Here is a 12,284-nt window from a genome sequence, read left to right on the forward strand (position 1 = left end):
AAAGTGATCTGATCAACTGAACTTGAACTTTGCTTGCTTGAAGGTTTTTGAGGTCAAAATGTTTGAGTTTCATACTTTGAGGGGTGAAGCAAATTCTATTCATATTCATGTTGTGCTTTGCTTAGGGACAAGCAAAGGTTTAGCTTGGGGGAGTTTGATGTTATGGTTTTATATAGAGTTTTCTCCCCTAATTATGTGCTAAAAGTTGTGATTATGGTGCTCTTAGGAGCCATTTGGTACTAACTCTCTCCATCTAGTTGTGGTTTGCTATTTTGTATTGAATTGTAGGTTTTGGAAGCTATACCTACTTTACATGATTGCACAGTGGATTAGAGGGTTAGATGCCGAGTTTCTAGATCCCGAGGATGATTTCCGGGAATTTGAGCAAAGGCAGAACAAGAAACGAAGCATAAGCTGACCGGCCCGATCGGGCGTAAATACGGATTTCATATCTTTGCTGCGGGCCCGATCGGGCGTCTTATGCCCTGTCGTAATTCGGTCTTCGGCCCGATCGGGCGACATTGGCCCGACGTCGGGCGCCTTCCAGACTCTGCCTCTTTCATAGACCGCCCGATGTCATCGGGCGGGTCAGCCCGATTCATCGGGCGCTGCGTTTTTGCTTTTCTACTCTTTGGAGCCCGATCCCGTCGGGCGACTTTGGCCCGATCGGGCGGCTGGCGAGACGCGAGATTTTTAATGATTGCGGGCCCTTTTTTCGAGATTTTCTTCTATTGTTTTAGGGCTTGTATAAATAGAAAAATCAGAATTATTAACTCCTATCTAGTTTTTATTATTAGTTTTCTCCATAGAGTGTTTCAAGAACCTTAATTTATTGCTTTGTGATTTCAATTCAAGATCAAACCTTTTGCTTATTCATAGTTCAATATAATTCGGTAATCTTTCTTCTTTACTTCTTTGTTATTTCTTCCATTGTTAATATATTGTTTTCTTAGTTATTTGCCATGTTTCAAAGTATGAGTTTTTATATGATTCTTGTTATTGATTTCATGATTATGAGTGAGTAGTTCTATATCTAGAATTGTGGAGATCTATGTATGCAATAAGGGATTGATAGATTAGTTTGATTATCTGGTATTTCAATTGTTTCCTTTGATTGATTCTTCATGCTAGGATTATAAGTTAGGCCTGATTTATATTTCTACTTTGCAATACTGAATCTACTTCGAGAGGAGAGATACCGTATAGGCTTTCAATTATTAGGCAAAGTGACCCTTGACTATGCGAGAGCGGCTGGGTGATCTTTGAGGGAGGTAATGTTCGAGAGAAATTCATGTGCCCTAGACAGTTGACTTACTAGGTGGTTTATTTATCCTGGATTTCCCGAATTGTATGCATAGTGATCCATGATTCTAGTACTTTATTGATATATTTACACCTTCATATTTAATTCTGTTACCTGTTTAGCTTAGTAACACAACCATTCATCTGATTTTGTTAGTATAATATTAGGTTCAGATACAATAGTATAACTTCTCCCTGTGGATTCGATCCTGACTTCCCTGACTACTAGTTAGTGGACCTTAGGTTTTTTTGATTAGGTGATACGTCTTTAGCCTGTCAGCTACTCAATTAATTATCTTCACATCTTCAATTTTCACTCTTAAAACAATCTCACCTTTGAGCGGTATTCTTAAAACAATCTCACCTTTGGACGAACTCTCTATAATCCCACTTTTAACCTTATATTCTTATATTGGTCCATTACCTATTAGTAACTTGCAATTGCAAGTGAAAACCCTTGCGTGCTAATAATTGCTACTAACATGTTTTTTTTTAATTGTATTCATGCTTCTCTTTGGTTGTTTCTTCCTCCTCCTTAGTTCTCTTTAGTCTGTCATGTATCTCTCTCTTATCTAGCTTCAACTTTTTTGTGATGCGAAGATTAATTTATCAATGCTAAAACTAATCTCCCCGCCTTCTTCCTCTACAGCATTGTCAACCCCCTCAATTCCGCTACCAGGCTCGTTCTCCTTATCTTATACCTTTTTTTTTGAAATAAACATTAATTCATTGATTCAAAGTCATACGACATCTACAATAGAAGTCAAAACTAAACAAATACATATCAAAATGAAATAAATACAATTCTAATATGACAAAACCACGATCGTTGAGTAGATCTAACAATTCTGAAAACCCTCGTCTTTCACATCGCTGTCTGATGCAGCCTTCTGCAAGGGGGGTCTGTCGATCTTTTGTAGTTTTGAAGTAGAATCGGATTCAATTCAAGTGATTGCAAACGAAGTCTTGACATCTGTTGCAACTCCGCACAGATTTCGATCAACAAATCAATATCTTGAATTACACAAAAACCCGGCCTAAAAATAAATTCTCTAGACTCTCACATGGAGAGAGATAAAACCCAATATATGGGTAGATATAACCCAATATATGGGTAGAAAAACTCTCCATTAAAGAGTGACTGAAGTTTATTAAAAACATAAACATAAAAAACTAGTAATAAGAGGAGAAAAGGGGCTTACCGCCGCCCAAAAGGGTGGTGGTAGCCCCTAGATTAAAAATTAGGATTTTGTGGGAGAAGAGAGAGAAGAGAGAAAAAGAGAGAGAAAGGAGGCGGGATATCTTGACTAGATTAAAACTCATTTCCTTATCTTATACCTTATTGTCAATTTCTTCTTCGAAACTTAAAATCATATTAATCTTAAAATTCCCACTATTTCCTTCTCATTAGCAACATTAATGGGCGATGACGTCAACGATATTATATTTCGGCCATAGCAGCATCTCTTTCTTTGTTGCTTCAATATTGTGATTTGGGTGTATGATGGTATCTTCAATGGATTTAGCAATCAAGAAATCGAGCAAATTTGCCAAAAAATTCAAAACTATATCAATCTGAGTTAATTGCTCTAAAATCGTTTTTAATCGTACTCATCTAAAAACTTGCATCGATTGCTTGCTAGTAATAGTCATGAGTAGAGGTGGGCATGGGCGTGCCGATTTGGACCCAGCCCGACACGAGCCCGCTACGTGGGCTGCAGGCCTGTCGCGGTCAAGAAATTTTTTTTTAGGCCCGCACCAGAACGATCCCGCAGGCCAAACGTTCCTTTCCTTTGTTTTTTAGCCTAAAACTGTCAAAAATACAGAAAAGCAACATAAAACACGGGTCAGGCTCGCAGGAGGCACGAGCGCGTGGACAAAATTTGAAAATTTCAAGCCCGGCCCGCCACTCACGGGCTCGGGCCTGGCCCCACCCGCCACTTACGGGCTCGGGCCTGGCCCCACCCGCCATTTTCCCAAGCCCGCGGGCCTATCCCCTAAACATGCCCGAGCCGACCCATGCCCAGGTCTAGTCATGAGTCTTTTTCTTGGTTCATCCCCTATTTCAAAATTTAACAGGGGAGTAATAGAGCAATGTGCAAGATTTGTGAAAGATTTAAATTAAAAGGATAATGCAGCAGAATTTTAATTTTTAGGAAAAACTGACGATAGATGTCTCAACTTTGGGTGATAATTTTTAAAAGCTCTGAGCTATTGATTAACATGTGTAGGTCCCAACTTTAGGGGGTATTAACTTTTAGCGGGCCTTATTGACTTGAAACTAGGTTAATTGGTCATAACTTGTAAAACTTGGGTCACACCAGAAGGGTTAATTGAGGGAGGGAAGTAGGAACTAGGTGAAATTTTTAAAAAAATCGTCAGTTTTAAGTCACTGAGGCCCGCTAAAAGTTAAGACCCCCTAAAGTTGGGACCTACACAGGTTAATCAATAGTTGAAACCTTTTAAAAATTATCGCCCAAAGTTCAGACCTATATTGTCAATTTTTCCTAATTTTTAATACCCTTTGAATATAATTGGATGCTGTAAATTCAACTAGTTTGTCAATTGTTAATCTAGTATTTCTGATCAACTTTCACACATACAATAATTGTGATCCTTGGCTCTCCTTCTTCAACTTTTCAACACTTGAAATGAATCAAACCTGGAAAAACTGAAGCTAGAAACTACGATAAAAACAGTTGAAATTTTCAATTGTGAGAAAGAAACGGTAATTTACTAATTTATGAAGCTATGTTGAAGATGAATGGAAAGTAATTTGGTAAGTATAAAGTTTTTGGTATTTGGGTTAAATCTGGGTTTGTCAAAATCTATAAAATTTGAAGGATTTGTTTAGGATCCAGTGAGAAAGGCGGACAAATCGAGTGGTAGAAGTCGAGAAGAGGAGAGGATAGACCTTGTTGCATCTACTGAGTTAATTTTGAAAGTAAACTTGATTTACTTTGCTATTATGGTAATTAATTAATGCATTAGAGAGGAAAAACATGAGTTTTTGATGGTTTACCGGTTTCTACAGATGATAGGTTAACCCGGACCAGTATAAGAAGATAAGATTAAAGGTAGGATTCTACTGAGTTAATGTAAAAGTGGGACTGTTTTACGAGTATGGCTCAAAGGTGGAATTATTCCCATCAATTTTTCCTTAAAAAAATCCCTTTACTATAATAAACCTTCTACTTCACTCTTCTTTTTCGAAAAATTGATAAGAATAATCCCACTTTTAGGTGGTCTTCTTTAAAAAGTTCCAGTTATGGGTTAACTCAATAAAATCCCACTTTTTGTCTTATCTTCTTACGATAGTCCTTATTTACCAGTTATCTGTTGGTAATAAACTCATTAATAGAGGTTACTTTTGAGGTAACTCTCCTTAATGAGTTTTAAACCCAAAAAAAAAAAAAAACGCAAGTCCTGTTCATCTTCTTCTCTCCAACTCTATTGAACCTTGGGAAAAAGCTTGAAAAAACCCAGAATATCAAAGCCTTGAGTTAACCCAAAATAAGGTTCATTTTCTTCAGCTCTTCTCTTGCGAAACTTTTAATTTTTTTTTTTCAGTAAATCATTCCCAATCATGTTCTGAGTTTTTAGTCTTCATGTTAGGGTGGAAAAATTGTACCTCTTAAACAATTCTTTGACGAAAGTAAAAATCTTTGTGTTACATTTTTTTTATAAACGAAATATCTTTAACAGACTAAAGCATCAGACATTTAATATTTTCAAACCAAAAACAACCCTTCATCCCAACATCTCTCACACACTCGTCCCCAAATCGTCATAACACCAAAAACCCATTACCGCCCATCACCGGCAAACCACCACTATTGAACTACACCAGCCCATCGCCAGTGAACATCACCGCAGCAAAAAAAATCATCAGGCAGCAGCCGAAATCACCGCCACAAAAATGATGAACCCAAACCGCACTAGCGGACGAACTGGACAACACTGAATTTAGACCATAAAGTAGAAAATGATCCGAAACCCATCCAAATCAGATAATAGAGCAGCGCATTCATCCCTCTGCCGACATTTTTATGCACAACAACAATAAAAAAACCAAAATAGCGAGCAAGGATTTTGCGAATTGCAATATACGACTAATCTACGCATTGAAAGAAGAAAATAGAGGATTTGAAAGCTAAAAAATGATACAACAACAAAAGTACGACTTTAAATTTCTAATTGTCTTGAAATAGGCGAATTTCTCTACTGCATGTATAAGAAGTGAATTTGTGACTTAGATTTTTTTTTCACTTTTGCAGAGTAGTGTGAAAGGATGAAGAAAGAGATGAAGAAAGGGATGAAGGGGAGTTGAGGAAAATGAGGGATTTAGAGAAAATTATAACGGGCAAAAAATCACGTGGTTGTGTCATTAACCTGTAGTTGTAGGTAACCAACAGGTGAAGGACCATTTTAAGAAGATAAGACAAAAGGTGGGATTTTATTGAGTTAACTCATAACTGAGACTGTTTAAAGAAGGCTACCCAAAGGTGGGATTATTCCCATCAATTTTTCCCTTGTTTTTTTGTCTCTCCTACAACTATTCCATCATTTACATAGATTTTTTTACTTTTGAATTTCGTGTGTTTCAAACAACACATGAGAGCAAAACTCCCCCAATTTCAATAATCTGAAAGCAAGGCGTTGGCCACCAGCGAGCTTCACTTGGGACAATAGGATTGACGGCTAAAGGAAAAGAGAGAAACTGCACTAGGGTTACTGATACGACCAAGATAAAAGGAACGAGTAAAAATTCTCTTATGAGCTCTATATATGAGTCAGCCACATATAAGAATATGTGCTCATTGTAAATTTCTTAAGCTATCAACAACATACTTGGATCTCTTTAAACATAACTTTTTTTTTTCTAAATGAAAAAAATGATTTTTCAATAGTAGGAAGCAGCTTACTCAAAATAGAGCTAAGATTCTTAATTTTTGTGCAAAAGTTTTACCACTATAATTATCACCTTCAATGTGAAAAGTGTGCATTTAACCATGATTCTTATATAACATCATTGTTAGTATTTTAGAATAAAATATACTAAAATCTCTATAATTATATCTCATTATAAAACTTACACAAATAATTTGATCTGCAACATTTGAACGGTAATAACAAAAAATTATGGTAGAAAATTAAACTATTGCTTTCATACCAAAATTTTCAAATATCATGCAATTACTTACCACATCATGACATTAACTTTTTCTCACTAGACAAAATTGAGAACTAACCACCTGGGCAACAAAAACCTGCTCTGTATGAGCATAATCCACGTTTATGCTTAAATGTGAGCTGTTGCTCTCTTCAGAGCCTCATTTTTCATCAATCAAGCGAAGAATATCATTTAAGACAAACTAATACATAAGCAGGCACTAGCACACGACGACCGAAAACACCGTGCCAATGTACATCAAAATCTACCAGGCGCTTCCTATCACACAAATTATTTTCCGTACGGCGGCATCTACATAATTACAATCCACTGGAGAACCAATACTAGAAAAACATTAGCTTAATACCTTGCTTGCCAGGATATCACGAATCAAGCCATTACCATTCAATTGTTAGAGAAATATGCAAACAATTGAACATATCTGAACATTTGAGTTGCAGTTTAGCATACTTAATGTTTAGATCGCTTATCCTTTTTCTTCTTTTTCTTATCCTTTGACCTCTCTTTTGATTTATGTTTGCTGGAGTGTTTCTTTTTTGATCCTTCTGAGCTAGTCTTCTTAGTTCTCTTTCGCTCTTCATCGTCAGACAACTCTTCAGAAGATTCACAATGTTTCCAAGAAGATGGCTTCTTTGGACCAAGAATAGCCTGAAGATGCCTCTCATCTTTCATGTAGTCGGTAGCCACCCTATCCGGAGATTCTGAAGAACGGGGAAGATAAGGACCAGTTTCATCCATCCTTGACCCTATAGAACCCCTTCCGCGTTTAACCCTGCCATCAGCAGAAAATCCTGGTCAGCTATTTGACATGAGATCTCACTGGGAGCAGTTAATGCACTTGACCCAAAATACAGATTGCCTTAACATATTTCCTATGTATATATCTTCTCTTTTTTCCTTTTTTTTGGGGGGGGGGGGGGGGGAGGGGGGTAGGTGTTGGGAAGCGTAGAACATAAAAAGCCCAACAAAGAAAACTTTGACTAATGGCACGACTTGACACAGAGGTGGTCTCAGAAAGTTCCTTAGCGAAGACATTTCTAGGTAAAGAAGAAGTAAAAACAATGTGGCACACAATAAATGCAAATGAGATATAACACTCGTGGGAAGAACAACATGTTGAACCAAATTATAAGTTTATTGGTGATGACAAACAGAAAATAAGAAAAAAGTAATTTATCATATTTTGAAAAAAATAAAATAGCAAACTGAATTATGCACAAAAGATACACTATCAATTATCATAACAGGAAGCAGATAAAAATTATCTCAAATTAACATAAACCGTAAACTGATCAGAACCATTTTCAACATAAAAAGAAGAGAATTTTCATAATTCTTTGCTACAAGCCCAATACATCAAGAAAAGAAAAAAGTAATATGAGACAGTATAAAATAGGAGCCAGTCTTTTAAGACAGTAAAGAAAATAAAGCATTGAAAACAGAGTATGAACTAAGGATGGCTAAGTGAATCATGCAGTGAGGTGGATGATAAGTCTGGCATACATGAATTTAAAGCAAACAGAAACAAAATGATGGGGGAATAGAGCTAAATACAGGAGCTGATTAAAAACCTTGAGTGCAGAAACTCCTCGATCTCTTCATCCCTCAAGCCTTCATCTTCTTTGGCATGATTTTCATATGACCTTTTGCTTGATGCGCAAGAGGCATTTGAATCATGCTTCTTGCTTTGGCTTCTGCTTGATGAGCAAGTGGTATTTGAATCATGCCTCTTGCTTTGGCTTCCAGACAACTCTCGATGCCCATCTCTGCTACTGTGACTACAATAGTCCCTCGACCTGCCCTTAATCCTATCATCCAGCTCCAGCTCTTTCTGCCGAACCCGCCACATTTCATCCACCTCCACAGCTCGATTTACTGTTAAACGAATAATAGAGGGTATATAAGAAAATTGAAAGTGAAAATCAAATTATTGTTCTAATGAATCAATCCTTCAAGAAGTTCATGAAAAATGAAAACAATAATGAATTCCCCAGCTGAAGGAAACCATAAGCATAATTGATTAATTGCCATACACCCAGCCAAGCCCCCTATAAGGTTCACATATGTAAGGCGCAGCAAGGGGAAGGCCGAAAAGGTAATTCAGGAATTGCGTCTTAGAGTTAACGACGTGGGGAATTTGTTCGAGGGTCAGAATGTCAGAGACGGAATAATATATAGAGAGTCTATAAATAAGAGGGAGGGGGCAAGGGGCAAGGGGCCAGTGAGAGATATCCAAATATTTTGAGAATTCAGCTTGTATTCTGTGGGAGTGATCCAGCCACTCAACAGCTGTTAAAACTGTGCTTGGTGAATTGAATGCAATACAATATCTCTCGTTTTCTCAGTCTTTTCCCTTTTGCTTGTTTTTATTTGGACTTCCCATATTCTTCTTCTCTGTCTTTGCATCTAAAATTCTCTGGTTCTTGTCAAATCAAAGTCAGTTTATAACAATAATTCAAACATTGTGCAAAAGCTAGAGGCTACCAAACTCCAAAGTCCTCCAGACATCACTCCAAAAACCTTCGGAAAAATCAGTTGCATGAGACAAAATTATATCTCCGATGGCCAACCACATGGAACATTTGCCTCCACTCCCTTCTAAGTCTATCAAGAGTTAAATGCTCTACATTATAATTTTTTCAAAATTCGGCCTACCCAGCTGCTTCTAATATCTCCAATATCCCCAACCTTCCACTACCCTAACCGGTGTCCAGTGCACCACCCTCTAGACAACACCTCTCATGGCCAAACCACCGCAGTGGATTCTCTCTTATCTTAACCTCAATTTTTGCAACTTCAGCCCTCATTCGTATATTTTCATACCAAATTCTATATCTTAGAGTATTCTCACACATCCATCTCTGCTACTCTAATCTTGCTAATATCCTTCCTAAATGTCCAAGTCCAACATTTAAACACACATAATAACGTTAGTCTAGTAAATGTACTCTCTTGTTTTCCTTTCAACCTTAAGAGGTACACTAGCGGTCGCACAAAATATTAGTTCCCCCTCTTCGTTTCTCTCCATTTAAGCCATCCTGACAGAGTCCTATGAGTCATGTTGTAGCCAATATTTCCCTTCCTCTTAGAGACCGGTCCAAGGTACTCAAAACACTCATTAATGGGCCCCTCCTTTCCCTCCGATATTACTATATCCTTAATTGACTCCCTCTTAATACTAGAGTTACACTCCATATACATGTTTTGCTCTGACTTAACTTAAGTTCTCATGATTCTTATGTTTGCCACCATTGCTCCAACACTCCAATCTAGCTCAAGCCCGCCTGTAGTCTCATTCACCAATACCATATTATTCGCATATACGATACATTTCACCCTAAATAGGTTGTCTTATTTCATGAAAAGGATTAAATGCAGATCCCTGATCTTATCCTATCGTAAAAGACATCGAGGTTTAGACGTATACAAAAAGAAAATACTAAAATAGACTTCCTAGGATAAGTAAGACCTAACATCCTCTAGGATACCAAAGTGCATAAGAACAAATGCATTATGGTATGAAATGAGAATAACACAAGTTTGGAAGGGAGATATAAATATACTTTATTCAGTTCAAGAGCTCACTATAAAACAATGTAACTAAAATTCAATTTCCTCGTTATGGTTGCATATTCTCATCTTGTGGAACAATACACATTCCATCAGAAAAGTGGCAAATTTATTTTTACTCATTTTAGTTGTGCAATTATCCTCTCTCTTTAGAAATAGCAAAAATACCTTTTCATTACAAGCTTCAATTAAAAATTTCGAATCACAATCTCCAAGCACATTATACCAAAATTACAAAATATTACTGGAACATACGTGCCTATTGATATAGCATAACCTTTAAATGCACTAACCATTCTAACCTATTGCCTTAATTAAAAGAAAACAATGGCAGAAAAAATTGATAGTGTGGACAACTGGACAACACATAATTGATACATGGTGCAAAGCCATATAAAGCTATAGCCTATATCAAGCTGTAAAAACTTTTCTTGGTCTAAACTCCAAACAGAAGAAAGTAATGGTATGGACAATATGTTTATATGATGATTCAATCAAAAAGTATTTTCCAGCAATAAGTAATGATTTAGATAAAATCTTCTTGTTGGGATGGATCATAGATGTACACTAACCATATAAAAGTTATAGGGATAATTGCACAATGAAAACGAGTTAAAGAATAAAATTTTCCAAATTGACGGCAGGTTCAATCATCCGCACACATAAGTACATATTGGTTTAGCAAAGGTATGAATTAAAAGGCTAACAGCAACTAATTTCAATAATCCTAAAATAATAACAAGAAAGACAAGTCACCTTGCTGTATCCCGCGAATGGTGGCGGAAATAAACCGAGAATTAGGGCGACCCCTGACGGTAGGCTTGCGAAGATAAGCAAGCACTCCCTCTTGTTGAGCTTGTCGCCGTAATTCCGCAGCTTCTCTCAATAGAACTGCCGCTATTCTATTCTCAGTCTCCAAATCCATTTCAACAAATGCGCCTAAAATCAAAGAAAAAACAAAAACACACATAAGTTTGCATTCGAGAGCTCCAACTTCAATTGAAATATATGAATTCAATTGTTGAATGTTGAGTAATGTAGTTTAATTTCAAATATCGATCAATGATATCTTCATCGGAAATTTCAATAAGCAAACCCTAACTAATTAATCAACAATGTCCAAATTGAACAATTTACATCTAAAAATTGAATTAATTTAAAAATCTAACACATATAAACTTAAAAAAAGTTGGAAAATATGAAATTAAAAGAGAAAAATATAAAGTTAAAAACTTACAATGTTCGAATGAATTAATGGAGGAATGAGGCTGCCTACTTGGTGTCTGGGTCGCGAAGACGCAAAGTCGAACTTCGAATTAGAGGCAGCGGTCGGCGGTCGGCGCCCGTCACTGGTTCGCTGGTTCCGTCGGAAGTCTTCACTGCTGCTCGGTAGTCGGTACTCGGTAGTCGATACTCGGTGGTTCGGCCGTTCAGTTGTAAGAGAGAGAGGAGAGAAAGAAGAGAGAGAGAGAGGAGTCAGAGAGAGAAAGATGAATCGTGTATTCGCGTGCCTTGCCCTGCTCGAAATTCCACCCCGTTTTTTTTTTTACTTTTTTTAATCTGAATTTTTTTTTTTAAAATTTGGAGATACAGTTGTACCTCTTTATGTCCGCCAAACACATTAGAGCACCCACAATGGCAAGCTACAAGTAGTTGTAGCTTTGTATGCCACATCATATTTCCAAACTACAACATTTTTAAGCTACAATCTCTCCCATTGGAAAACTATAACTACTTGTAGTTTCTGTAGGTCCCACATGTCATAACTCCAATTATATATAGAGAAAATGTATTGGAAAGTAAAATATGAAAGAGAAAAGTGAAAGTGGGGCCCACAAAAAATTGACAAAGCTAGTAGCTTTGTGGAGCTACTTGGCTTCACAAAGCAACAAGCTAAATTTGTCTCCAATGATAAAGCTAGTAGCTCTATCTTTTAGAAAATTACAAGCAAGGACTTCCAAACAACCATTGGAGTTGCTCTTAGGATTTATGGGGTAGGACATTGCTTGAGTGACCTTAAGGGTTGTCAACCCTCTTAGGCTATGTTCAGTTCACCTTATTTTTGTTTATTTCAGATCTAATCAGATCAGATCAGATCAGATCAGAAAAAATAAGTTCAGATCAGATCAGATCAGATCAGTCAGTTTTAAAAACTCATTTTTACTATTAAATATCTTTCATTACATATTGATAAAAATTATAATAATTGAATATTAAT

General features: G+C 36.8%; 1 protein-coding gene across 2 annotated transcripts; it reads right to left on the reverse strand.

The window, feature by feature from the left end:
• Positions 1–6,428: 6,428 nt before the first annotated feature.
• Positions 6,429–11,645, reverse strand: LOC104890977 (uncharacterized). 2 transcript variants are annotated; one of them, XM_057394337.1, is made up of 5 exons: positions 11,374–11,645; positions 11,304–11,340; positions 10,823–11,005; positions 8,068–8,371; positions 6,429–7,268 (listed from the first exon to the last, which is right to left on the reverse strand). In XM_057394337.1, the coding sequence occupies exons 3-5, from the start codon at positions 10,989–10,991 to the stop codon at positions 6,947–6,949; spliced, it is 795 nt and encodes a 264-aa protein (XP_057250320.1). In that variant the 5' UTR covers positions 10,992–11,005; positions 11,304–11,340; positions 11,374–11,645; the 3' UTR covers positions 6,429–6,946. The 2 variants fall into 2 exon arrangements, with proteins under 2 accessions (XP_057250320.1, XP_010674906.2); XM_010676604.4 differs by having other exon boundaries at positions 11,304–11,644.
• Between the last annotated feature and the right edge of the window lie 639 nt (positions 11,646–12,284).

The sequence above is a fragment of the Beta vulgaris genome, chromosome 4 (assembly GCF_026745355.1).
Source record: "Beta vulgaris subsp. vulgaris cultivar EL10 chromosome 4, EL10.2, whole genome shotgun sequence".
Lineage (NCBI taxonomy): Eukaryota > Viridiplantae > Streptophyta > Magnoliopsida > Caryophyllales > Amaranthaceae > Beta > Beta vulgaris.

Excerpts from the sequence above, each read along its gene's own strand:
- LOC104890977 (XM_057394337.1), bottom strand. The coding sequence starts at position 10,991 with ATGGATTTGGAGACTGAGAATAGAATAGCGGCAGTTCTATTGAGAGAA. Across the intron at positions 8,372-10,822 it reads CATTCGCGGGATACAGCAAG|TAAATCGAGCTGTGGAGGTG; the intron begins GTGACTTGTCTT and ends TTCGTTTAACAG. Across the intron at positions 7,269-8,067 it reads GAGGAGTTTCTGCACTCAAG|GGTTAAACGCGGAAGGGGTT; the intron begins GTTTTTAATCAG and ends TGCTGATGGCAG.